Source organism: Paramormyrops kingsleyae, chromosome 23 (genome assembly GCF_048594095.1).
Source record: "Paramormyrops kingsleyae isolate MSU_618 chromosome 23, PKINGS_0.4, whole genome shotgun sequence".
Taxonomy (NCBI): Eukaryota; Metazoa; Chordata; class Actinopteri; order Osteoglossiformes; family Mormyridae; genus Paramormyrops; species Paramormyrops kingsleyae.
This window is the reverse complement of record NC_132819.1, coordinates 4,050,275-4,078,268: the sequence shown is the minus strand read 5'-3', so window position 1 is coordinate 4,078,268 and position 27,994 is coordinate 4,050,275. Positions and strand designations below refer to the sequence as shown.

General features: G+C 46.3%; 3 protein-coding genes across 5 annotated transcripts; 2 read left to right on the top strand and 1 right to left on the bottom strand.

Annotated features, from left to right (window-relative positions):
- Positions 1-86: 86 nt before the first annotated feature.
- Positions 87-6,736, bottom strand: LOC111853507 (tapasin-like). Its single transcript, XM_023830472.2, has 9 exons — positions 6,313-6,736; positions 5,404-5,595; positions 4,921-5,169; positions 4,316-4,675; positions 3,086-3,409; positions 2,418-2,519; positions 2,135-2,163; positions 1,127-1,172; positions 87-849 (listed from the first exon to the last, which is right to left on the bottom strand). The coding sequence occupies exons 1-8, from the start codon at positions 6,368-6,370 to the stop codon at positions 1,161-1,163; spliced, it is 1,326 nt and encodes a 441-aa protein (XP_023686240.1). The 5' UTR covers positions 6,371-6,736; the 3' UTR covers positions 87-849; positions 1,127-1,160.
- Positions 5,944-13,159, top strand: LOC111853508 (class I histocompatibility antigen, F10 alpha chain-like). Of its 3 annotated transcripts, XM_072705827.1 has the most exons (7): positions 5,946-6,039; positions 7,464-7,850; positions 8,400-8,660; positions 10,868-11,143; positions 11,245-11,544; positions 12,019-12,126; positions 12,653-13,159. In XM_072705827.1, exons 2-7 carry the CDS (start codon positions 7,793-7,795, stop codon positions 12,703-12,705), a joined length of 1,056 nt encoding a protein of 351 aa, XP_072561928.1. In that variant the 5' UTR covers positions 5,946-6,039; positions 7,464-7,792; the 3' UTR covers positions 12,706-13,159. The 3 variants fall into 3 exon arrangements, with proteins under 3 accessions (XP_072561929.1, XP_072561928.1, XP_072561927.1); XM_072705828.1 differs by lacking the exon at positions 7,464-7,850 and having other exon boundaries at positions 5,944-6,039; XM_072705826.1 differs by lacking the exon at positions 5,946-6,039 and having other exon boundaries at positions 7,261-7,850.
- Positions 13,160-15,889: 2,730 nt separating this feature from the next.
- LOC111853515 (class I histocompatibility antigen, F10 alpha chain-like) lies at positions 15,890-26,889 on the top strand. Its single transcript, XM_072705829.1, has 6 exons — positions 15,890-16,012; positions 21,683-21,943; positions 22,770-23,048; positions 23,745-24,044; positions 24,657-24,746; positions 26,415-26,889. The coding sequence occupies exons 1-6, from the start codon at positions 15,955-15,957 to the stop codon at positions 26,417-26,419; spliced, it is 993 nt and encodes a 330-aa protein (XP_072561930.1). The 5' UTR covers positions 15,890-15,954; the 3' UTR covers positions 26,420-26,889.
- The last annotated feature ends 1,105 nt before the right edge of the window (positions 26,890-27,994 follow it).

Sequence of the window (27,994 nt, the reverse complement as noted above, 5' to 3'; positions counted from 1 at the left end):
GGGTATATTAGAGAACCTTTCGTAGATATCACTATATATAAAGTTAAGGAAATTATTTAAAATAAGCACGAACAAAAAAACGATGCTTTAATTTTAACATTTCAAAATTTTATTTGTGTTCACTTAAATCTCTACTGTCTCACCGACTGCAGCTTTAACAGTAACGTCTTTAAAGAAATCTACCCAACAACCATGGGCGTAATTTCCAGGGGGGTTAGGGGGGTCATGACCCCCCCCCCCCCCCAATAATCAGATCCAGCCAATATAACCCCCCCAATAATCATGTTACCCCTGTAATGGGTGGAGACCTCGACCCCCCCAATGTTCCAGCCAAAGTTACGCCCTTGCCAACAACAATGAAAATGTCCAAAAGTAGAAAACAAAGGAAGAATTTAACTAAATTAGGAGTTCAAACTGTTAAAGACAAATTGCACACAACTGAAATGACAGAAAAATGTACACAGATTTAATTAAAACTGAAGAAGTTGTCACATGCTGGTGCTGGGTGACATCCAGGATCATCTCACTGAATGGCTCCATTAAGTCCCCACGGTTTTGGTGACTCAAATCATTTTCTCTGCCGCCTTCCTTGTGTGCCCATCTACTCCTCTGAGGGATTAAACCCTATACACATCAGTTTACCACATTCTTAAAAAAATAAAAATTTCTCAAAACAATAATCGTTACACACAGTACATTCACAGCCTCCCACTAACACTCTACATTAGAATTAAATTTTTAAATATGGTATTGTAATGTATTTTAGATACCAGACATTTATTCAAAAATAAAACAACTTCCCATTGACCAAAACGGTTTGATGTATTTATAGCAGAACTGCATTCACATCTGCAAAACAATAATATACTGATGAGTACAACAGCACACCTTTTATATGTCAGACTTGTGTTATCATACATAGTCAAAGAAATCATTTCTTCACTGGCATTCAGCTCTTACTGGCTGCTTGGCGTGTAACTGAATTTAACTGCACATTAAAATGGGGGCAAACAAAGAAGTAAATAAAATCACATATTACTAATCACCACAGTTTGACATGATTAACTGTATGAGACATTTTCTTACAGTATCTCCTCTGCCATTAGCACTATGCTGTAATACATACCTCAGCATCTCCATCCATCTTTGTTTCCTCTGGTTCAATTTTGTTTCTAAAAATGGACAGAATGTGGATCATTGAATAGCAGGTATTAGTTTCATGCTTTGTTTGGAAGATGCTGTGTAGCTTCTGCTCCAGTACAGCTAACATTTGTACTCAGGCTTATACTGGAACCTCAGCCTAGCTGCACCTTGCCTGCTCAACTCCCTGACAGCTGTATGTTTCTAATGAACTGTTTGCCTCACTTGCACATCACTCTGGACAAAAGGCTCTGCTAAATCAGTTTCCCAACCTTTTTCTGCCACGGCACACTGTTCATAAGGCAGTTATCCCAGGGCACAGCATTTATTAACACATCCTACTAACTGGCTCTCACCAGTTATCACACTGCCCTTAACCTGCTGCTTCAGGATCAAGTATGTTTTCAAAAATGTGTCCACAATCTTGTCTTTTTACTACAGGGCAGTTTGCAAATTGTGGAACATATAAAAAGTCGCATATACACAAAGCTTTTTCTTCAGCTAACCCGCTTAAAGTAGATTCATAATTTAACTATTAATACAGAAGATTATTTTCTTAAATTTATTTATACACATACAAACACACGTCTTCTTTGTGGGGACCCTCCATTCATTTCTGTGGGCAAAACCCTAATCCCAACAATGACAACCTTAAGCCCGACCTATTTTGATTGCAGTCATTCTTGTAAATTTGGGTTTCCCCATATGGGGACCAAGAAATAGTCCCCACAATATCAAAATAACAGGTTTTTATTACATTGTGAGGACATTTGGTCCCCAGAATGTAATATACACATGACCACACACACACACACACACACACACACACACACACACACACACACACACGGCACACCTAGCCAATTCTAATGGCACACTGGTTGAAAAACTTGCTAAATAAAAGTAAAATGTAAAGGAAGACAGGAAGATACACTAATACTGATGGGAAGGCAGGTAAACTGGTAAACTCAGTATATACACATGGTTGTCTTACCTTGTCTTCTGAATCGCCGTTACCAGATCCTGTAGGAAAAAGCTTATATATCATAGCAACCACAGTGGACAAATAGCAAATACCTGACAGTATCAAGCAATTGTGTAGACAGATTCATGTTAAGCAAAATGTGTTTGCTATGGAAAACCTCAATATCCAACCAACTGTTAAATATAAAACTTTTGATGGCCTTAGAAAATGCAGGTCCATAAACATACAAAGATGACACCATAACTGAATGAATGGCATGAAAACTGAGACTGTAAATGGGGGAGGGAGTTACCAAAGGAGCCAAATGTCCAGGAGAAGACCTTGATCAGGCCATAGAGACCCAGGGCCACAGCCACCATAGCCATTGAGTCTTCTATGGAAGGGGCGCTCACTCCTGACACACAGAGGGCAGGGGAGGTATTACACATGGTCCCTCATGCTCCAAGGGCATATAAAACGTGTCCAAATTGACAAATCAAGATCTCCACAGTGTCCTAAAATAATACAGTAACTATACACTCATTTCTAATTTATCAATACAGTGCTTCCATCTAAGTTCTGGTTTTGGCAATACTACCTTAATTCTACTGGTCAAATGCCTAGGATTCAAACCAATACTAAAGACCACAATTCAGTTTGCGCAGATCTACAACCAGCTGTTGCATCTGAATTATCCTGTAAGGCCTGGTTTGTCTTTTTTATTGTCTTAAACCCATGCATGCATAGACTAAAGCAGTGTTTCCCAGCCCAGTCCTCGGGGACCCCCCAGACAGTCTCAGTTTTTGTTTCCTCCCAGTTCCCTGTCAGACAGTGCAGAGCAAAAACATGGACTGTCTGGCAGGGAGGGAGGAAAGACATGGACTGTCTGGGGGTCCCCAGGACCGGGTTGGGAAACATTGGTCGGCAGATTGGATACACCAGTTCTCATACAGCTCAGGAGCAGTGCATGTTGCTGCTCACCAACGATGTTGACAGTGGCGCTGACCCGCCGGGTCCCGCCAGAGTGCACCGCCACGCAGGCCAGCTCCCCGCCGCGGCCCAGGTCCAGTCGGTTCGTGTCCAGGTCCAGCCAGGAGCTCTGGCTGAAGGTGCCATCGGAGGCCTGACGGTGACCCGACATCCTGCCTTCGCCCAGAACCTGCACCTTACCATCCGCCCCCAGGAACTCCCAGCGCAGCTGCAGCGAGAGCGGGGCGAAGCCAGAGGCGTCGCACTGCACGGAGACGGACTGCCCGGGGATAACGACAGGGAGGGGGGAGGGGGAGATGGAAATGGAGGGGGGCTCTAATGAAGAAAAAAAAAAAGAGATAGAGAAAGCACATCAATACTGCACATGCAAGTTCCTACAACCGTACATAACGCACAGACAATTTAATTTTGTAATAAAAAGTTAGGCCACGATATATCGATAAAATATCATATCGTTATCATGAATGTTCATGTTGTCATCGATTTGTGAGTATTGTGGTATAGCTGAAACACTTGTTTTCTTGCATAATTAACTGCTATAATGCAAATTCCATCAAGGTATGAGTCTGTTGTTGCTGTCATTTATCATTATACCTGTCACACACTCCATAACTATTAGTAAAACAATTTGGTCATCATAATTAGAAAAACTCAAAATCATCTGTCATATTTTACCGTTTTCTACATATGAATTTTAAAATACCATGATAAATATCAAAAATCTCTGAAAATATCGTGATATCATTTTTAGGGCATATCGCCCTGCCCTACATTACAGTATTTTATATTGAAGTTGAACTGGTGCATTACTCTTACTGTAAATTCATTTACACTCCCCTACATGATTGCTTAAGAGAGGCAAACATTTTCATTCATGCATGAGAAGCCAGGGCATCGCAGGACACACACACACAATTCAGTTACCAAATCTCTTAAATGTCATGTCTTTGGACTGTGTGAGGAAACCAGAGTAGATGGCCGAACAGAAATGAACACAGGAAGAAGAATCAAAAGCAGGGCAAGAATCAAATGCTTGAGGGCCGATGCCCACATTTCTCCATGGTCAAATTACAAGCGGATTCAAATAAAGTTAAAAGAACTTAATGTGTCCTTAATGACATTAATGTAAATCATCTGAATTGTTACATGTTACAAAAATATTATTCCATCATGGTTTGAACAATTGTTTTAGTTTGATTCTACTCAATGACGTCCTCTCACCCTGTATCTCCAAGTCCAGAGCCACCTGGGCCAGGAGATACGGGAGGTAGATGGTGCAAATATAGGTCCCAGAATGTCTGACTTGGGTCTCCTCCAGCAACAGTGACGCGTTCCTCGTCTGGTGCAGGGCGGTGAAATTTAGCTCCGCCCCCTTCTCCGAGGTTTCAGCATACCGGTCGGTCTTGCCATCATAGGCCAAGACCAGTCGCCCCTCTCCTCGGTACTGGTAGCGCCACTCTACTGAGAAGCCCGACCCCGAGAGAGGCGAGGATGGGTCTGCCCAGAAGCCACAGTCCAGCGACACCGGCACACCCAGTCGGGAGCGGATGGAGGCAGTTTTACTGAACACAGAGAGGATCACTGGAATGGTAATGTTGGAAAGGGAGGGGGGAGGGGGTTATACAGGGGGGGAAAAGAGATTAACAGCCAGAAGATGTGAAGACAAACCATAAAGGAATACAAAGCAGCATAATAACAGTTTATACCCATAATAAACACTAACTGAACCAATCAATGAACACTATTTACTTTGTCTTTGAAAACAAACACTTTTCAGTTCATTTCTAACAGCTGTCACCCAATGATGGATGGGGATCTCTCGTTACCGTTAGGCTTGTTGGTCGCTGATGCAGCCCGCATTACATTGGACAGGACCAACTGTCCATCCAGGCCCTGCAAGGCTACTGAGGACCAGTCGGCCTGCAGGTAGACTGGGCTGAGGGCCGCGCTGGTGAGTGGAGCTGCCCACTGGACCATAGCCGGCTGAGGCAGGAAGGGATTGATTTCACACTGGGGCTTCTTCACAGAGCCCTGTGGTGGATGGAGAGCTGATCTGCACATTGTGGCACTTGGGTCTAAAGATAAAAAAGTAGAAGTAGAAGTCTTATCACACACAGCAAAAGGTGTGATTGGTTTATAAAACAAATAAAAACTATTGGTAGCAGTGCTTTCTGAACTAATGTAATATAAGTTCAACATGCTTGTATCTGTGAATTTTCCATATGCATTTCAGTTTCTCTATAACCATATAGCAGTGAGGTCAGACAGTCACTAACTGGGTATATAACACTCAGTCGGTAGGTACTGACCCGAGATATGGTATATTCTAGATGGACTGATATCTGCAGGGGGGCGTCGGGTTGGTTCTGCTTCTGTCCTGTCCACTGTGTCAGAGCTAATGTAGAGAATGGATTTCTCCTGGGTCATGGCTGCAGGGAAACCCCCTCCTGGCTTCTCCTGGACAAACCAGCACTCCAGGACAGGACAACTTGTCCCACAGGCTGAGAGACAGAGATGTAGGGCGGGATCAGTATGGGAAAGAAAATAAGGGGATAAAATGCCAATGAGAAATTATCAATTGTTAATTTAGACAGCTTAAGGAAAACAATTCTGGCCCATTACGATTGACATTCAGTCTTTCGGCTGTCACTCATATTTTGAATTTCCAATTTTGTTCGATTCTTTTAATTTTTTTCTTCCTAATCTTTTCCATTGATTGTTTAGCTCGCCAGAGCACAGATCTGACTGCATTAAGAACAGGAGGAATAGGATTATAAAGACGGGAGAATATAATATCTGTATAACAATACTAATATTAATAATACAAAATTAATTACTGTAATGTCGCATTCCACGTACACCACGACACAGACGACGCCATACAACGTTGTAACCAATTCAAAACGTCAATTGCAACCGATAAAACAGCTTATGCACTAAAAAAGGTAACAGAAAATATTTTGATGTATTTAATTAATATAGTGGACAGCAGACCTAAAAAATATAAATATATTTTAAATGACCAGTACAATACCGAAACTGATAAGTAAAACAAATGCGTACTTCCGTCAATACAGGGTGAACTTTTTCTAGAACTCGACATTTCGTACACAAATAATAAGGATACAGCATGTAATATTTTATTTCTAATTAGAATAAATAAAGAAATGCAAAGAGAAAAATAAGCGTACATTGCGTGTAAAGTCGCGTCTACGTACCTCGCAGGATCGTAAAGAGGATCAAGGAGAGTTTGTATATTGTCAAAATATCAGCCATGGTAATCTATAGGTTTTTTAATTTGTGAAGCAGTACACAACTGCACATTTAGTGCTGTATTGCTGTCAAGAAAACGGATGGTTGTTTTTTGACCGAGTCGGTTTTTCTCTGCATTAAGTCAGTCTCACTTTCGGTTTCATGTTGGTGCTAACCAATCGCATTAAATTTCCTGTAAAGTTAAATATCATGCACATACATGAGTGAAAGTAAATTAGTACTGGAGGTCACTTATGTGGTAAAAAAATATATAATAAGGCATACAATAACTTGAAATCGTATATTTGGAGTATTACTAAGTTTCGGCAAGAACAGCACTTTGCAAAGAAAGGCGTTTGTTGTCAGTGCACAACTTACGTCACTGGAGAGCGTCTGTTGCAGTGTACCACTTGCGTCACTAGACAGCGTCTGCTGTCAGTGTATCATATTGTCGCCAGAGGGCGTCTGTAAGCTGAAGATGAAGTTATACTAATACGGCAACTCTGTACATTAGCAGGGTTGCCAACTTTGCCCACCTAGCTGGAGTGAGATTTCCATTTCAAGTCTGCACATACATGGACACACATTTGCATGTATTTCAGAGTTTTATTACTTTGTAAATAGTCTATATAGTTTGCAAACTACCCCAGCGCTTTTGATATAGCTAATGTTAGGTTTATAATGGAATAACATAGATTCGCCTTAAGATATCTTGCGAGTCTGAAAGCGTGAATGTCATGCCACATCCGCGAGCAGGCAACCCAGCATCAGGAAATCGTGGAATGAGCAATAATGCAGCACTTTCTATTTATATTTTGATCCTGCTTATTAAACCACTGGAGAAGTAATACTGAAACAACTAAAACTGCTAATTATTTGTGTTTTAGTTGTTATTATCTGACACCCGTCCGATTTGCAGCACCGTCTTTGCGCATGTGTCAAGTACTTTTTTTTGTAAAGCGCACGCCCATGAAATACACAGCGTTTACATTTGATGTTTGTTAGATAGCATTTATGGCAATTTTATTATAAACTTGCTGCAAGTTACGTAGACATATGTCCTTCTCCCTCTGTTTATTCTCCTTTTAACGTACGCTGATTTTTATTCTCCATTAAGCATGTCAACTACCTGTCAGATGAGTAACCATTGTTGAAGCACTGGACCAGGATACCACAGCAAATCCATGAACCTTTAATCCAAGAGAATACACTTGCTGAAAGAACCATGACTAAATTTGTATTACACAGCTGGATGCCCCTAGAGATTTGTCATGTTGACTTTTTTTCTTGGTTACTATTGGTTAAGATAGACTCACCCCGCCTAATATATATTTATAACTTTCTTGGTCCAAGAACTGCATAAACAACTTTGACAGACGAAGGCTTGTCTAGTAGTGACACTTTTCATTTTGATGCAAATCCAACTCTAATCCAGTGCTGATAAAAATGAGGAAAATTGCACTTTCTACACTTCTGCTTTTTAGAATTCACTCCATATTTTCATGTAAGTTTTAATGCATTTATTTTTTGTTTTTTAAATTTTACTATGGGGTGGTGTGTGACTGTGCAGGTTAGGATTCTGTACTCAGATGGTCACCAGTTTGAATCCTGTGTTGGGCTCTGAAGCAAAGAGCTTAACCTCAAAATCTGTTCCAGGGGCTTCTGACCCACAGCTTATCCATGAGCTCTTGTGTTTGTGTCTCATAGAAGAGTAAGACAGGGTAAATGAAACCTCAAGAATTCCTATGTGCCTGTGTTTTAGTTTTCATGATGGCACATGAAATGTGTGGGGAATATGTTTCTGTTTCTGTAAAATCTAATGTAGAAAATGCAGAAATCTTTAGTAGCTTCAGTATGGAAAAATATGTATTTTTATCTTATGTAGCTTTCGGCACAGTTTAGATTGTAGAGTATGTAATCAGGTTTATTTTCTGTTGTATGTCCTGTTTTGATTTTGTCAGTTAGGTTTCAGCACAAGTTGTAGTATGAGGTGATATTCTCAAATGCTTTAATAATCGCTCTCTCAGGTGGAATATATGTTCTGCTTTTGCAGTGACCTACTCCCTTCGGTACGTCTTCACTGGCACGTCAGGCATCCCAGACTTCCCAGAGTTTGTGGGTGTGGGGCTGGTGGACGGGGAGCCCATCGATTACTATGACAGCAGAATAGGCAGAATGACCCCCCGTCAGGACTGGATGACCAAGGCTGTGGACGCTGATTACTGGGACAGGGAGACTCAGCATCTTCGTGGTGGAGAGCAGGTGTTCAAAACCAACATAGAAGTGGCAAAGCAGCGCTTCAACCAAACAGGAGGTAAGTGCTGCATGTTTACAGAAGTGAGCCTGACATTTTATACATTCGCTTGCTGTATTTAATTGTCTGGTTGCTTTTTAAAAGTACTTATTAATATTCATAGATTAAACTAGATTTCTCTTTTTTTCCTGAGAATTGATATTGTATACATACACAATAGCATATATATTAGAGTCTAAGAGTTTCATATGAATCGGTTTCATATGAAATTACTAAGCAATTTCTCATCAGAAGACAGATCTGTGCTCTGCTCATTTGATATTGTAACTCTGAAGATATAATTTTTGTGTAGGGGAGTTCTGAAATCTCTGCGTGACCATGGCATTTTACTTACAATTAAAGAGGAAAGGTGGCATCAAGAGCCTCTGTCCTTTATACACAGAGCTTATAGACTGACACTGTGCTCACAGACTGACACTGTGCTCACAGACTGAAACTATATCTCTGAGGTACATTGGGGGGGCATTTATTCTCTTAGGAAGCTGTGGATTCTGTTCAGTTTCACTTCATTTTTCCTTTGCCACTGGACAGATTTAATTGGAGCATTTAAAACGACTGACATCCCTGGGCTAAGGTGACAGTCAGACTGTGCCACTGACTGCAGAGTGCACAGGGACTAATGCATGCAGCTGCGTCAAAACCACCATGCCATGTGGTGACAAACAGGAAATGTATTTATCGATGACACTCTCCCTTCATTTCCCTCCATGGTAACCATGAGATCCTGTTTGACTGGGTCTCATCAGATGGTGGCCGTATGAACCTTGGCTTCTCTCCTTCATCCTGACAGTCTCACATCCCACAGGACGCAGTTCTCTGGGCTGCTCAGTACACAGTGACACAGGACGTGTAGTTGGGGGTGAGAGCAGTGAGCTCAGCCCTCAGAGTGACACTGCTCTCCACAGCATCTTTCACAAGTCAGAGCAGAAGGAGCAGGAATCGCTGATGGAGGTGGAGCTCTGCAAAGCTGCAGATTAGCTTTTCTCTCCTGGATTTGGGGACAAAAGACTCACCGAAGCTTCTAGTAGCTGGTTCCCACCAAAGTTTCCCTCTAGATCAGTGTTTCCTAATCTGGTCCTCAGGGACCCACAGACAGTCCACGTTTTTACCGGGAGCTGAGCACCGGATTGGGAAACACTGCGTGGGAAATAGGCGGAGCTTGAAATCTCACAGTAAATAATTAGAGTCTCAGGGCCGAAGCTGTACCAACCTATGCTGAACCCAGAATGGCAGATGAACATTGTCGCCACTCACTGTTACTCATTTTAATCAGGAAACGTGCAGCAGGCGGACCTGAAACCGCTCACACCAGCATCTGTGTGACTCATTTCGGTTCACTTATGGATGCCATATCTAGCTGTTCAAAAAGCCACTCGGCGCACTGGTCATGTGATGTGTGGTTTTCATAATGATGAGACTCATTACTCATTAGAGCACAGCTGACTGTAGCCATCTGAACCTGGCAGAGTCAGTCTGCTGTAACCCTGCTAACCCACTCTGCAGCCTTTCATAATAACCAAATTCACTTTTAATGCACCTCCTTTAAACTCCTGCACACAACGCGGACACAGTTCCTCCATCTCAAAGAGTCTAAAGGCAGCAGCTACTTGCTTGGTTCTCAATTTGCGCGTCGTCCGCCTCGTTCCCCGAGACCCAACAGCTGGCGGCTCTGAGCGTGACCCAGCATCCCGTAAATAAAAACCGCTGCCAAAGGCAGAGTCTCTGCTACGGCCGCAGAGAAGCTCCGTCTGACTCTGCATCATCCAGCTGGCTCACATGTCCTGCTGTCGGTGGTCCTGGTGAAGCTCTTCTCAGGACTGATCGCTCCCAATGTGGCTAAAGTCTCAGAGCCCAGCTCTCCTGCCTCTGCCCTGAAGCAGCTTCTCTCCATTGCCTCACTCCTTTACTCAGTTTTCTCCCTGTTTTCTGGGACAGCTGCTCAGCACCCCTGTACATGCCCCTGGTGGACACCGCTGGTATTGTACTTAGAGTTTTTTATATATATAAAACAGAATAGGATGATATTCTCTTTTTGCCTGCCCCATCCTGCTCTCCATGAGACACAAACACAGATGAGAGCAAACTTGGGGTTCATGCCACAGGGCAGCCGCACATGGAGCTGGGGGTTAAACCAGCGACCTTTGGACCTCAGGCTGAGCCACACACCCTCCCGTAACATCTTCACCTGTCATGGGCTGTTTTGGCAGGCATACACACAGCCCAGATGATGTACGGCTGTGAGCTGGATGGTGACGGCACCATTCGGGGGTACAATCTGCAGGGGTACGACGGGGAGGATTTCATCAGCCTGGATCTGAACACTCTCACCTGGACGGCGGCCAACCAGAAGGCTGTAATAACCAAGCTGAAGTGGGACCCTAAGTATCAGCATATTCAAGGTTGGAAGAATTACCTGCAGATCACATGCATCGAATGGCTGAAGAAGTATCTGGACCATGGCAGAGACACCCTGCAGAAGAAAGGTGCAGGAACATGTGTTTGTCCATGATCAGTCACAGCATCTCAGCATCTCATATTAATATAAATGTTAATATAAAACCTTCCTCTTCCTCTTTCACCACAGTCCCCCCAGTCGTGTCTCTCCTCCACAGAGACGACTCCTCTCCTGTGATCTGTCACGCCACCGGCTTCTCCCCCAGCGGTGTGGTGATGTTCTGGCAGAAGGACGGGCTTGAGCTCCACGACGACGTGACGGTGGGCGAGACGGTTCCCAACGGCGACGGGACCTTTCAGAAGAGAATCAGCCTGAGAGTGTCGCCTGAGGACCTGCGGGAGCATGAGTACACCTGCACTGTGCAGCACATCAGCGACGACCGCGACGTCGTCAAGGCGGTGATGGAGAAACAGATACTGAGCAACAGCAGTGAGTGATATGAAGCAGCAAAGAGCTCAGGCTGAGGACTGGCGTTTACCTCAAAGGCAAATTTGGCTCATGTTGCCTTTATTCCTCGTTGCTGTGCACGCATGTGAACAGCCCAAAGCCCAACTGGCACCCATTCGCTCTCACTCCATCTCCACTGCATCCCCCTGTTTCTGATGAAATAATGACCATCCTTTGCTCTTTCTCCTGATGTAGTTTGTTTTACCTGCATTTGACTAAATGTAATCTAATACTTTAAATCATAAAGAAGACGGCGCCTGCAGATATCTAGCCAGTCTCTCCTCAAAGCTAAACATTTCTCGTATGAATGTGTATTCATTATTTATTGTGCTGGAATCGTCACCAAACAGTCCAGGAGAAGATCAGTCTGCTGGACAGTGTGTTTAATAATGCATCAGTCTCTCTGGATTTCTTTCTCCTTTTCTCCCATCACTCCTTCTCTGCTTCTGATTCCAGATTCCGGCTCTCCCCTTACCCTCATCGGCGTCTATGTTTCAGTCTCTGTTCTTGTGGTGACCGTTGGCATTGGTGCATTTCTGGTCTGGAGGAAGAGGAGTAACTCTGGTGAGTGAGGCAATGCCATGGTCACATGACACAATCAAACAGCAGCTTGGAAATGATATGTGTTTTAAACGAAGATTGTTTCTGTGATAAAAATTATCATCACACCGGGTGCAGGAAAGAGCCAGAGACACAGGAAGTGATCGAGTCCCCAGGGGGTGGTTTATTTATGGTGTGGGTGAGGTGGTGAGGGGGCTGGGGTCCAGGTGCATCGTCCTCGGTCCTCTGTGGTCAAGGGGGGGTTCTGGCGCTTCGAAGGGTGAGCCAGGCGGATGGGTGGGGGTCGGACCTGGCAGCAGTCAGTTGGATTGGAGTCATTCTGCCCCCTTTGCTTGGGAGTGAGTGTGGGTGCTCTGTAACGCCCAGAAGAGCCAGGAACAGCTGCCCATGATAACTGACAGCCACCTGGGAGTTGGTTGGGGCACCATTACCACTGCCCCCCCCACCCCCCTGGTCATATTTGCCAACGTGTGGTTTTTGAAATGCGATGTTTATTGCTGCTAACACACCGTCTCTTTCTGGGTTACAGGCTTCGTTCCAGCTAAAAGTAAAATTTACATACAAAAACTGTCCACGTATTGACCCCATTTTAATAAAAATAATACTCTGGATGTTGCCACATTTTTCCCTCCGTTGTATCCGATGATGATGACGATTACAACAATGACAATGATGATGATAACGATGATGGTGATGACAATGATGATGATGACGATGATTATGGCTCCATTCATCCCAGATAGACTTCACCACAAAAAATGAGGGATGTCTAAGCTGAGGAATTACAAACTCAAATTTAAAATGATTTGCTAACAAACCAATGTAAAATAAATGTGTAAATGTTGCATTATGCAAATAATTCTTATTGACCTGGGGTAGTAAAATAATTGTGATGATGTCAGGCTAATTTGTGATTTCGCTTTTGTGTTGCCACATTAACTGAAATTAAGATTTTATATATTTCCTGAAATGGGGAAAAAGAGCATTTTGTTTTATTCTTGAAATTATGTATTAAACTTAACATATACCTTTCTAAGACTTCCTTTCTTCATTTTTCATCTTCATTTTTGTATTTATATAAACTCTGATACACAAACAAACTCTGAACCAGTGGAGTCACATCACTTTTGGTTTCCACAACTGATTACTAATAAACAACAGATGACATGCTAGGTCACCGCTGCCTGTCTGTTTGCAGCCCTGCACTGTGTTTGTCATTTGCATGCTCTCAGCACACTAACACGGGTTTCGTTTTTGAACTCCAGCTTCCCTTTTCAGTCCAAAAATATGCGGTCAACATGCTGGTGCTTCTAAAATCTCATTAATGCATAAATATGTATGTCACATACGGGTTAAATGCACAGGACACATTTCGTCGTTGTGCACTGTGTGCTGTGGTGTGTCAACATTGACAATTAATCCCCTTCACTTCATATTCATCACTTCATACACTCCATCATCCAGACTAGCGCCTGTGTGTTTCCTCTGCAGGTGCTTGTGCATAGTGCTACTGTCGCTATGATACGCCACCGAAACTTTGGACAGTGAAAAACCACCTTTTGTTTTGTGTTAATTAAGGATAACAGGAATCAAATGTAACGGGGCTCTACACTCAGGTGGAACAGACGATGGCCAGGGAACCCTACAGATATTATATGAATGGAAGGATTGTTAGGGCATTTAGGTTTTATATGACCTGCTTGACCACACTGATATCATACTACCCCTTTCTGTCCCGCTTCCTTAAACCCAGTTTAGTAGGACCACCCCTTTCACTCATGCACTTACCTTCTCCAGATGTTCTTGATGCAGGTGAAGGTACCTGGCATGGCTTCCCAATATCCTTAGCCCCTTTCCACCCACTTTAAGTCCATGTCTGGGTTTTCCTACCTGCTGCCCCATATACATCTACCAAGGCTGCAGCCTCCCCCACTGAACCTGTGTTACCTTCCCAGATCCATACTTGAAGCTCTGGGGCCAGCAGATGGAGGTCCTGCTCCAGAACAATCATACTTCTCCACCTCTTCCTCATTCTTCTCTTGTGGCTGCATCCATTTTTGATGGAGCTCTGAGTTACACATAAAGCTCCCCTGGGGTCTCATCGGTTCACAGCTCAGTGGAACAGAACTGGAGCAGGTCAATCTCTGCATGCATTTCATATTTAGCTAATATAGCTGCCTTGACCTTGCTACAGTCTAGTGACTCATATATACATATATATATTCACATATGCACTCCTAGTCTGGCCTATCAGGAGGGGCACTAACCTACCTGCCCAGTTGGTTGTTGGGCACTGACACACCATAACTATTCTCTCAGATGTTGAGAGGAAGAGCCCAATATCATCATCCTCCTGTAGACACTGCAAGTTAGGCTCCCTAACCAGCCTTGGGGCTGTTTTGTCTTGTTCATTCAACTGATGTGAAGTTGCAAGGTTGGGCTGGGGAGTTACACCTTATAGATCTGAGGAGCTGGAAGATGTCAGGGTTGCCTCTCCTGGAGACATGCTGTGCTAAACACGACTCCTTCCTGAACCTGATGTCGGGCCAGTCCGCAGATGTACCTTCTGTTGCAGCAGGGTGAACTGAGGTTTCAGGGCCTTAGATCAGGATTGTTGCTGATCTGACTCTTGCTGCAGACACTATTCTCTGGCCTGTTGCATGGCAGGTGGGTCTGTACTGTAGGAGGTCTGATACCCTTTTCACTGACATATCCTGGTCGACAGTGTTTGAGGATCACCTCCAACAGCACCTTCTGGAATCGATTCATCTACCAACTCAGCATAAATCCTCTTGGGAGGCATTCTCACCAAATATCTTGGAGAAGAGTTTCTTTAGTTAAATTTCTACTCACTATTACCTCCTAGTGGCTGGTCCCACTTATGACACCTGCTGTGATACCCTGAGCACCATCACAAACCAGGAGGTAGGCCTCAAAAGACAGGAGGACAGCAGGATGGATTCCAAAAATATATTTATTTTATTATAAAAACCCCGGAATTCAATACCCCTTCCCCAAAAAAGGACAGAAGAAAAAATATCTACGCACAAAACAACTCTGAGCGGCATACAGGATACACCTTAACCAAAGCCATGGTGACCTCAGAGGTCTGACCAGCCATTTCCTTTCCCACGCTTCATGCTGCCCCCCCACCTCTATAATGATGCTCGACACCATCACAACCTCAAACATCACACATTGTCTCGTTAACAGTTAAAAAGGATAATACACATAATTTGACTAACTAACGAAATTCAACACATTTTATTTAACCCCTCCCCTGTCACCAACCCAAAAACACAAAATCCCCCCTTCTAACCTGCATCATACTGAAAAGTCCAGTTACTTGGTACCACATAAAACATCCACATTTGACCATAGGACCCATTTAATGGTTGTACTTCCCCTGGTAAGTTTGAATGAAACATCTGCAGACTGTTCTTCACTCCATTCTGTGCGTTTAACTAAGCAATAAATCAATGTTTTAATAAGTACTGAGGTATCAATTTATAGTGTTACTCTGGGTCCAACTTAGCAAAAATAAATAAATTAATTAATTCTTTAAGATCTGCGTAACAACTTTTCGTGAGCACATTGCTCAGACGGGGGCATCACACACTGCATGGATGTCAGTGCGTCGTTTCACATCCTAATGATTAACACAAAGTGGTGATGTCAGGTACTCTCTTGGTTACTATTGGCTAACAACGTGTCCGTGTTCTGCTCTCATAAAAACGCAACAGGCTATGAAGTCTAACAGTGTCCAGGAGGTCCATCTGTAAGTGGGTTGTACTTTTCATTCTTACCCAGAAATCCTCTATTTTGCACGACATGTGGAACAATCTGCTTTTTGTGCTCATTTTGTTTGGCATTGACTTCATACTTGCCAGTAAGTGTCAATTTAACTTTTAAACATTTCTAAAGTTAAGGCTTCTGTCAGGTGATTTTTAGTTTTGAGATTTCTTGGTGAACGATATTCAATTGTGAGCGAATTTCAGATTTAAACTTAAATTTTATATGCAAATCCGCGGGGTGGTTCTAGGGTAAGGGGAGATCTGGGGCTTTACTAATGAGTTGAAGTTCAAGATTTGAAAGGTTAATCGGTTCAACTTTTGTTGCTTTTCTTAATATGCATCCAGCACTAACAACACTGTTATATGCACTTTTTAGTCAAAAAGGGGAAAAAAATGTGTAGCTGAATGTATTCAACTTGTCCATCATGTGGTGTCTGTAGTCTAGCTCTGGTAGAGCAGCTAATAAGGCTTGAACTGTTACTTCTGCTGCTGTGGTTTGCACTGGTGGAGCCGTTTCTTCTTTCCATCCATATTTTGTTCTCTTCACTCCTTTTTCCTGTTTCCTGTATCATGCAGAAGTTCTAAATTCAAAGGCTGATACATTTCCTCTGTCTTTCTAGCTCAACTGAAGCACATTCAATTAACAATCTTAATTGTATCATAATTTACAGTATCAAATAATTTCATTCATTTCAAGTCCAAAGCAACCAGTTCAACAATGGTAATCCAGTGAGACCCAAAAGGAAAGTCCACAGGGATATTCAATAGGGGTGTAAATCACAGCTTTCCTCGCGATATGATACAATATTGATTCCTTAAGCCAATGGTTTGATTTTTTTTAATTCCTCAGAAATTCCCAGGATATAATACGATACAATATGATTCGATTCAGTTCACACAATCCTTTACATTTCAATGGATTAAAAAAGGCTAATATAATTAGCATTTTATCATATTTTATTGGGAACTGTAAACAAAATCTAGTGTAGTCAAGTATGTCTCATAAATCAAGAAAAATAAAGTGCAATAAGGTAAAAATGGAGACCTGAAAAATGGTCCCCACTACATCAAAATAACGTCTTTTTATCACATTGTATGGGACATTTGGTCCCCACAATATAATATAAGCCTAATCCACACAGAAACGTACACACACACGCACACACACCATCAGGTATAATTTACTCTAACTGTCATGCCCACGAGGGCAGGACCGAGCACCGGGAGGCAATCGGTAAGCCTAGCTAATGTCTCCGCTTCTTAAAGCTGTCCATGTCCAGGCTCATTGCGAAATATTGTTGCCATTGTTCGAATGTGCCATACTAAGCGATTCTATGTCTCTTGTCTTCCCCGAACGCCCTGCCTGCTGTGTCCTGCCCTGCTGTTTCATCTGCCCTGCCTGTCTCGCCTGTTCCATCCACCCGCCTTCTCCTACCTGCTGTTGAGGTAGGTGAGCGAGCGAACCGGGAAGCAGGCGAAGCAAGCCGAGAGTGCAGACAAACGGGGTTTATTCCGGACAACAGGGTAGAGACACCAACAAACATCAATGACGGATCTGGGGTAACAGACTCAGACGCGGACTAAATACAGCAGACAAGCCAAACTAACAAGGAACAGCTGGGCACGATCGGGAAAGCACACGTGGATAAGGAGGGGGCGTGGCACACATCAGGAGCGGACGGAGCAGGGCGTGACAGAACCCCCCCCCCAAAGGCGCGCACTCCGGGCGCGCCAGAGAGGAGGCGACGGACGAGACGAGACCGGGGAACAGGACCTGAAAGACAAAACCAAAAACCATCAACGAAGAACAGGGAACAAGACCGAAACACAGAACAAGAACAAGGACGAAACGAAAGACAGGACCCGACAAAGAACAGGAAACGCGGACAGGCAGACAGAGAAAGGAGACACAGAGGGGACAGAAAACGGAGGAACAACAGGGCGAGGAGTGAACACAGGAGACACAGAGGGACGAGGAGCAAAGACAGGCGGGACAAAGGGACCAGAAGGGAACGGAGGAGACACAGAGGGACGAGGAGCAGAAACAGGCGGGACGGAGGGAAAGGGAGGAGGAAGCAGGGGAGCCCAAGGGAACCCAGGCGGGCGAGGGAAGGCAGCCGCAGGGGCCGCAGGCGGAAGGGAGGCCGGAGCAGGAGGGGACCACACAGGGGACAAGGAGACAGACGGAGGGACCGACAAAGGAAACGAGGAGGGAGCAGGAGGGAACCCCGGCGCAGGCAGGCAGAAGGGGGAAGCCGCAGCAGGCGGAGGTGCAGCCGGAGCCAGGGAAGGCGCCGTCCGACGCCCAGCCGAAGCGGGGGGGCCCGGAGGCGGCCGACGAGGCGCCGACGGAGGGACCGCAGGCGGGCGACGAGGCACCGGAGGGGGACCCGGAGGCGACAGCCGAGCCGGAGCCGTAGGACCCGCAGGCAGCCACCGAGCCACGGCCAGGGGGCGCACGGGCGAGCCAGAGGGCAGGGCGGGCGGGACCCGGGCCCGACGCCTGTGTCCCCGTCCCCCACGGGAAACGGACAGGCGGGGTCCTGGGGGGTGTCGGCCTCGCTGAGGCAAGGGCGTGGGAGTCAGGGCCTCTAAGGAGGCAACAGGCAGGGCAGTCGGCGCCGCGGGCGTGGCCGCGGGTGTGGCCGCGGGTGTGGCCGCAGGCGGGGCAGCCAGAGCCGTGGACAGGACTGGAGAGCTAGCCTCAGGCGGGGCCGCGGGCAGAGCGGCGGCCTGGACAGGCGAGCCGGGCTGGGCCGACCGGACAGGCGAGCCGGGCTGGGCCGACCGGACAGGCGAGCCGGGCTGGGCCGACCGGACAGGCGAGCCGGGCTGGGCCGACCGGACAGGCGAGCCGGGCAGTTCCGGCGAGCAGGGCTGGCCGGACAGGACAGGGGAGACGGGCAGGACCTGCGAGCAGGGCTGGCCGGACAGGACAGGCGAGACGGGCAGGACCGGCGAGCAGGGCTGGCCGGACAGGACAGGCGAGACGGGCAGGACCGGCGAGCAGGGCTGGCCGGACAGGACAGGCGAGACGGGCAGGACCGGCGAGCAGGGCTGGCCGGACAAGACAGGCGAGACGGGCAGATCAGGCGAGACGGGCGAGACAGGCAGGTCGAGAGCCGGCAGGACAGGCAGTTCAGGAGCCGGCAGCACGGACGAGACAGGCAGGTCGAGAGCCGGCAGGACCGGCAGTTCAGGTGCCGGCAGGACAGGCAAGACGGGCAGTTCCGGCGAGCAGGGCTGGCCGGGCAGGACAGGCAAGACGGGCAGTTCCGGCGAGCAGGGCTGGCCGGGCAGGACAGGCAAGACGGGCAGGACCGGCGAGCAGAGCTGGCCGGACAGGACGGGCAGGTCAGGCGAGACGGGCTTGGGCATGCGGCCAGCAGGGGGCGCCTCTGCGGGCACCTCGGGCGTGCGGCCAGCAAGGGGCGCCTCTGCGGGCACCTCGGGCGTGCGGCCAGCAAGGGGCGCCTCTGCGGGCACCTCGGGCGTGCGGCCAGCAAGGGGCGCTGCAGGGGGTGCCGCCGTCACGCGGCCAGCAGGGGGCGCCGCAGCGGGCGCCGCCATCACGTGGCCAGCGGGTGTGGCTGCTGGCGAGCAGGGCAGGACGGGTAAGTCAGGCAGTTCAGGTGCCGGCAGGACGGGCGCCGCCGTCATGTGGCCAGCAAGGGGCACCTTGGGTGTGTGGCCAGCAGGGGGTGCCTCGTCAGGCGCTGCAGTCATTTGGCCAGCAGGGGGCGCCGCAGCGGGCGCCGCCAGCACGCGGCCAGCAGGGGGCGCCGCGGCGGGTGCCACAGCCAGAGTGGTGGCAGCTGCAGGGACTGCAGGCAGAGCAGGCAGGACAGGCGGGTCGGGCTGGACAGGCGGGTCAAGGGGTGCTGCAGGCAGATCGGCGGCGGCAGCAGGCAGTGCAGCCACGGGCAGATCGGCGGCGGCAGCAGGCAGCGCAGCTGCGGGCGGATCGGCGGCGGCAGCAGGCAGCGCAGCCGCGGGCAAAGCGGCGGCAGCTGCAGCAACAGCCGCGGGCAGAGAGGCGGCAGCTGCAGGCAGCGCAGCCGCGGGCAGAGAGGCGGCAGCTGCAGGCAGCGCAGCCGCGGGCAGAGAGGCGGCAGCTGCAGGCAGCGCAGCCGCGGGCAGAGAGGCGGCAGCTGCAGGCAGCGCAGCCGCGGGCAGAGAGGCGGCCTGGACAGGCGATGCAGCGGCGGTGTCATCCCAGGCGGGGAGTAAGGAGCAAGCCCCCAAGAGCAGCGTCGGGGCGGCTGCTTCTCCTTTCCCCTTCCGCTTCTTTTTTTTCTTGCGGCTGGGGCATGTCGCTTGCGGCGGGGTAACCTCGGAGACGGCGAGCGGCCGAAGCGGACCTCCGCCATGACAGGTGCCGCCGTGAGTGGGGTTACCTCCTGAAGGAGGGTCCCGCTTTTGCTGGCTAAGGCCAGTAGTCCGGAGTCCTCCCGGACCTCCGGCTGGTGGAGCCAGTAGATGACCTCCTGCAGCAGGTCGACGCGTTGATCGTCGACCTGCGGAGGTGCGTTGGGGAGATCCGTCATTCTGTTGAGGTAGGTGAGCGAGCGAACCGGGAAGCAGGCGAAGCAAGCCGAGAGTGCAGGCAAACGGGGTTTATTCCGGACAACAGGGTAGAGAAACCAACAAACATCAATGACGGATCTGGGGTAACAGACTCAGACGCGGACTAAATACAGCAGACAAGCCAAACTAACAAGGAACAGCTGGGCACGATCGGGAAAGCACACGTGGATAAGGAGGGGGCGTGGCACACATCAGGAGCGGACGGAGCAGGGCGTGACACCTGCCTGCTCTGTCCTGCCCTGCTCCTCTATCGACTACGTGTCCCTTCCCCTCGTTGTCTTGTCCCGTCACTCCGTGTAGGACTGACTTCTCTGGACATCAACCCTTTGCCTGCTCTACAACCACGATCTCGCCTGCTCCCTCTAACTTTGATTGCTGTCTGTTGGAGTATTAAACCTGTTGCACACTGCATTCCGGGGTCTGTCTCCTCTGTCACGACCGACCGTCACACTAACACTGTAAACTAATAATCGTAAATTTAAACCACTACATAAACTAAACATTATGTTCCTATAATACTAAAGCTTTTATGCTACGCTCCAGCTTCACGGCTACCCCGAAGACTTCAAATTACACTAAATTATAATAATATGAAACAATCTGTTACATTTGACATCAGTTTAATTTAAATCGATCTGAACTCCACATACTGTACTAAACAGCATGAGCCCTTTTTCTTTATTTCTGCCCCCCACAATTCTTCCCCCACCCTTCTTCTCTGTCTCCCCTAACCTCTGCTTGTTGTCTTTGTTACATAAAAAAGGAGAAAAAAAGCTTGCATTGGAAATTAAAAATAAAGCAGTCCTCCGTAGACTGGGGGTGGTGGAGGGAATATAAAAAAAGAAGAAAAAAGAACGAAACAATGATTCAATGAATTGAATCATTCCAGCGAACTGAGCGAAATGAATCAAATCACAAATAAGATTCGGATTGCACATCACTACCCACACTGCAGTGATGTTCTTGGTTTGTTCTTTGTTATAAATAAAGCTTTAAAAATTATTGGCCAATGGGCCATTCATTCAAAGACGGAGGCGCACAAGTATAGCATACTTTTTAATCTTAATTCAGCTATATAAATATCAATCTGAACAGGAAATGAACTGTGATGATCTTCAAGAGCATTTATAAAGAATTGTAAATACTTACAAACTGTAATGTGTGTTTTGTTTTTCCAGTCACACACTCCCTGCAGTATGTCTACAGCGGTTCATCAGGGATACCAAACCTCCCAGAGTTTATGACCGTGGGGCTGGTGGACGGGGAGCCCATCACTTACTATGACAGTAACATACGCAGAGAGGTTCCTCGTCAGGAATGGATGGCAAAAGCTGTGGATCCTGATTACTGGAACAGGAACACTCAGGTCTCCATGGATACAGAGCCGGTGTTCAAAACCAACATAGAAGTGGCAAAGCAGCGTTTCAACCAAACCGGAGGTAAGTGCTGCATGTTTATGACAGTGACCCTGACAGTGTGACATGTTTGTCATCTGAACGCTCTGCTCAAGCTGAACATATTAAAGCAGCACAGAGCCAAACACACAGTTATAGGGTAACATTCCATAGTACTTATATTTACAGGCTGCGTTTATTTAGCTGATGGTCAATGACACACACACACACACACACACACACACACTGACACACAGATTCACGCACACACAGTGTGCACCAGGAATTGCGCGTCTCACAGACACAGAGGTTTAACTGCTGATAAACTACTGAAAGCTGTTTTAGGGCAACACTCCACATTTTTACTTATGTGGGCTGCACATGTTTAGCTGATGACTTTATTTACAGTGATTTATTCTTACATGAGAGAAAAAATAAAATGACAGAAAAATAAGAATTCTGTTAATGTGCTTTTACACACTGATCCGCAGTCACACCGTCCAGTAACTCACTAGACACACTGGTACGTAGCTTCAGCAGGGGAATCAATACTGAGGCTGTTTATTTGTCTTTTTTATATCAAGGTACAGTTGTTTTTAAACAAGGTGTTTAGAAACACTTGTGATCAGACACACTTAAATCCTCAGCCTTTTGTGCTGTGTGTGTGTGCTGTGATGTCGATTTTTACTCCTTTTCCAGCTCGTGTGTGAATTTAATGTCACAGTTAAAAAGGCCTGAAAGCTGCAGTGTACATGCAGGATGCTGAGAGTGAGGAGCTGCTGACAGACCTGTTTGAAATCCTGTGAAAATGACGCCCAGAGGATGAAACCGTATCAAACCTGCCTGCTAATTCTCTCCTCTTTCTGTTCAGGTATCCACACAGTTCAGCAGATGTACGGCTGTGACTGGGATGATGAAACTGGGGCCACAGGTGCTTTTCATCAGTATGGCTATGATGGGAGTGACTTCATTGCATTGGACTTCAGAACCATGACTTACGTGGCTCCAGTGATGCAGGCGATTCCCACTAAAGAGAAGTGGAACAGTGACAGAGCTGAGTTAGAAAACATAAAAAGCTATTTTACCCAGGGATGCATTGGCTGGCTGAAGAAGTATGTGAGCTACGGGAAGAGCACACTGGAGAGGACAGGTACAATACAGCAGGTCTGGGGCTGTGCTGCTTAGCAGATACACTGAGTGTCAGGTTGTAACACACTAGAGGGCACAACAGGACCTAAAGCCAAGTTTATAGTTCTCTTTTCGGTATGTTCTCACAGTTCACGCACAGTCACTTTTGCATACATGCTACATTTGTTCATGTGTGCAGATGGTCATGATCAGCACATGCATACAGCAGTGATATTCCAGCTGAGCAACAGATTCCACCTACTGGAAACACCTAGTAATCAGTTCCTTCCACATGTGCAATTGACACACATCAACATGCCAAAAGTCTGCTACACCTCATTATATGACCACACAGACCGCGATGCCCGACCACATCAACAATTTTATTTTTTTTTAAATCCTAATCCTTAGCCCCACCCCCACCCCTACGGTGATGTTAATCTCCTCTTAGCTCCTGTCCCCCCCCACCATGTGCTTCTGTCTGCCATCCCACCTGGACTGATTCTCACAATCAGCAGTATTAGATGGTATTAGATCATTAAGACCTTCCTGGCAGAAATACTAAGAAATACGAGGGGGGGCCACAGCTGTCCCTGTCCTGATGCAGGCTTATAGCTACAATGTGTAGAATATTAATCACATTATGTATTTACAGGAGAGATTGCTGGTGATGAAGTGCAGCATTTTATTTATGGATGTTTTTGTCTTTCTCCCCAAGTCCACCCTGAGGTGTCTCTGCTGCAGAAGGACCCCTCCTCTCCTGTCACCTGCCGTGCAACCGGCTTCTTCCCCAAAGAGATCATGGTGACCTGGCAGAAAGATGGAATGGACATGTACTATGATGTGGAGGTGGGGGAGACCCTGCCAAACGGGGACGGAACATTCCAGATCACATCAAAACTCACGGTGAAGCCTGAGGACCGGAAGATGAACAGCTACAGCTGTGTCGTGCAGCACAAGAGCCTCCAGGATGACATTGCTGTGCTGCTGGAGGAGAAGAACATAAGGACCAATCAGGGTAAGAGGAGCAGCGACACAATAATGAGAGAGAGCAGCTAATGGGCGTAAGACCCCCCCTAGAATATTGTGTGCAGGTTTGGTCACCATACCTTAAGAAGGACATTGCTGCCTTAGAAAAGGTGCAACGAAGAGCTACGAGAATGATTCCTGGTCTTAGAGGAATGTCTTATGAGGAGAGGTTAGCTGAGCTGAATCTGTTTAGCCTTGAGCAAAGGAGAATAAGGGGGGATATGATTCAGGTCTATAAGATTCTAACGGGTCTGGATGCTGTTCAGCCAAATGGCCATTTCAATATTAGTCTAAATACTAGAACTCGTGGCCATAAGTGGAAATTAGTGGGAGAACATTTTAAATCAAATTTGAGGAAGCACTTCTTTACACAGCGTGTAGTTAGAGTATGGAATAGTCTTCCTGCTAGTGTAGCGGAAGCTAAAACCCTGGGTTCCTTTAAATCAGAGCTAGATAAGATTTTAATAAGATTTAACTCTGAGCTATTAGTTAAGTTCTCCCCAAACGAGCTTGATGGGCCGATGGCCTCCTCTCGTTTGTAAATTTCTTATGTTCTTATGTCTCTGTCAGAGGTGAACATGGTGCTTTGACCTTATTTTAGGAGGCCTTCCCTGGGGCATCAGCATCATCGCCAGCGTCGGCTTGATGATTCTCTTTGCTATTGAGAGGTTGTGGATTAAGAACAGGACAGGTAACAAAAAAATCGACAGACACAGAGAACAATGTGAACAATTATTTTCACTGCAGTACATTAATTTCTAAGTTATTCTTCTTTGTTGTCTTATACATTATATACACTCACCTAAAGGATTATTAGGAACACCTGTTCAATTTCTCATTAATGCAATTATCTAATCAACCAATCACATGGCAGTTGCTTCAATGCATTTAGGGGTGTGGTCCTGGTCAAGACAATCTCCTGAACTCCAAACTGAATGTCAGAATGGGAAAGAAAGGTGATTTAAGCAATTTTGAGCGTGGCATGGTTGTTGGTGCCAGACGGGCCGGTCTGAGTATTTCACAATCTGCTCAGTTACTGGGATTTTCACGCACAACCATTTCTAGGGTTTACAAAGAATGGCGTGCAAAGGGAAAAACATCCAGAATGCGGCAGTCCTGTGGGCGAAAATGCCTTGTTGATGCTAGAGGTCAGAGGAGAATGGGCAGACTGATTCAAGCTGATAGAAGAGCAACTTTGACTGAAATAACCACTCGTTACAACCGAGGTATGCAGCAAAGCATTTGTGAAGCCACAACACGCACAACCTTGAGGCGGATGGGCTACAACAGCAGAAGACCCCACCGGGTACCACTCATCTCCACTACAAATAGGAAAAAGAGGCTACAATTTGCACGAGCTCACCAAAATTGGACAGTTGAAAACTGGAAGAATTTGGTGTAAACAGAATGAGAACATGGATCCATCATGCCTTGTTACCACTGTGCAGGCTGGTGGTGGTGGTGTAATGGTGTGGGGGATGTTTTCTTGGCACACTTTAGGCCCCTTAGTGCCTATCCTATCAATATGGGCCAACATTTCTAAAGAATGCTTTCAGCACCTTGTTGAATCAATGCCACGTAGAATTAAGGCAGTGCTGAAGGCGAAAGGGGGTCAAACACCGTATTAGTATGGTGTTCCTAATAATCCTTTAGGTGAGTGTATGTGCTTGTAGTTTAGGAAATTATTGGAGATAGTACTTGGTAAAAAAAGACATGATTTTTTTAAATTCTGATTTTCATCAGTACAGTCTACTGTTGAATCTCTGCTCTGTCCAAACGCATATTACCCAGTTAAGCCAAACGCCCTGGTTATTCGGTATCTGACCCAGGCAGCTCTGTGTGGCTTTGGGGCTTCACTACACAGAATGTGGCCTGTGGCTCCCTCACATGGACACAGCTGATAGTGTCACTTGTCATTTGTGTTTGAAGCTGCAATGACAGCAAAGCTTATGCTTGTAGATACAGCCTGGACTTCAGCTGAGAATCCATTCAATAGAATGTTTTTGAAATTTTAACTTTTAGAGAATGTAAATGTCATTAAGAAACATTAATAATCAGTAGTGTATAGAATTAGATGTTTGTGTGATGTTGTATTTAAAGTGTGTGATTTTCCGTTTATTCATTAAATCCAGACCTATGTTATGTCTACAGAATAACTGCACTTCGTGGTTCAACAGTGCGTCTGTTTTAATATTGATATCATTATCTGAAATTGTTAAATACAATTGCCTTACCTGAAGAAGTTTTATTTTGTTTGAACTTTATATAACATAAGTTCACACAGAGAATCTGTGTCTGATTTGTCCTCCAGCTGCATTCAGGAATTTTTCTTCTCATTTTGGTCTGGTTTTCATTTCAGGTTAAACACCTTCTCTGCCAGAAGGCAACAGAGACAACAGCTTTTAGCAGCTTTACAATCAACAACAGTCATGACATTCAAACTTACTCCATACACGCCTCGAAGGCTCAGGTTCGAACATAACATTACTGCTTCTTGTGGCAATGAGCACCAAAAGTAAAGAAACAGCAAACAGGAAGATGGCTAATAGAATGAGGAATGTAGCTGGTACAACATAAGTAACAGTGTAACAGAACATTGTGATACATGTGAGCTTGATTGATTGGAGATTTATTATTACAGGAAACCATTATTAATGACCTGATATAACTTCTGATCTGGCTGAGTTACATAGTTAGATTTTAGGGCCCATGAAACCACATCATACTGCTCCCCCGCAAGCCGGACCAATCCAGTTATGTTCTGAATGTTTAGGGCCTTGTCACTCAGGGGCCCTGGGAATTGTCCTGCCTCCCCCGCCCCCCCCGCCCTATACGGCACCCCTGTACTCAACTGAGGGTTATTGGTCACTTACTGGGTAGAAAATATATATTTAAAATGCTTTTTAATAAGTGAGTATCTGGCACCGTTCCTGCAGGGTTTACATGCAGTGTTGTCTATATGCGATTTATTTTCCTGTGTAAGTTTGGTTCCTACAAACCTGTTGGTTGGTGAATTTGGTTCCTTTAGAATGAATGTGAAATGATTGTCTTTTTCATATAATCTAATCACAATTATTGTTGGTAATAAGTCATCCTAAACATTATCTTTTAGTGGTGTTGAGTATGGAAGTGTGTAAGTAATAATAAAATAATCCATCCACATTAAATAGCGTGTGTTTCTGACAATCAGTCTGCCCTAATAGCTGCAGTTCAGTGAATCTAAACTGCCCTTAGTGATGCTGTTAGTAATGAGCAATACTGGAGCCAAAAGACACACGTCCATAGAGCCACAGTGGCGACTCCAACCTGCTCTTCAGGTTTGTATGTGGAGCTGAGCTGCTTGCTGCCCTGGCTTAGCTGTACATGAACATAGCATGATACACACGGTCCAAGCACTTTGGAAACAATGGCCAAATATAGCCTGGAATTTTAGGATAAAAAGAAGACTGACAAACTATCCATCCATTTTCTGAAACCACATGCCCTAGTCAGGGTCACAGGGGATCTGGATCCTACAGGCACAAGGCAGGAAACAACCCAGGATGGGGCACCAACCCATCACAGGGCACAAGACAGGGAACAACCCAGGATGGGGCACCAACCCATCACAGGGCACAAAGCAGGGAACAACCCAGGATGGGGCACCAACCCATCACAGGACACAAGACAGGGAACAACCCAGGATGGGGCACCAACCCATCACAGGGCACAAGACAGGGAACAACCCAGGATGGGGCACCAACCCATCACAGGGCACAAACCCATCACAGGGCACCAACCCATCAGAAGGCAGACTCACACACCATTCACTCACACCTATGGTAACTTCAGTTCATCATAGCATGTTTTTGGTCTGTGGGGGGAAGCCGGAGAACCCAGAGGAAACACTATGACAGCACAAGGAGAACATGCAAACTCCACACACATGGAATCCTGGCA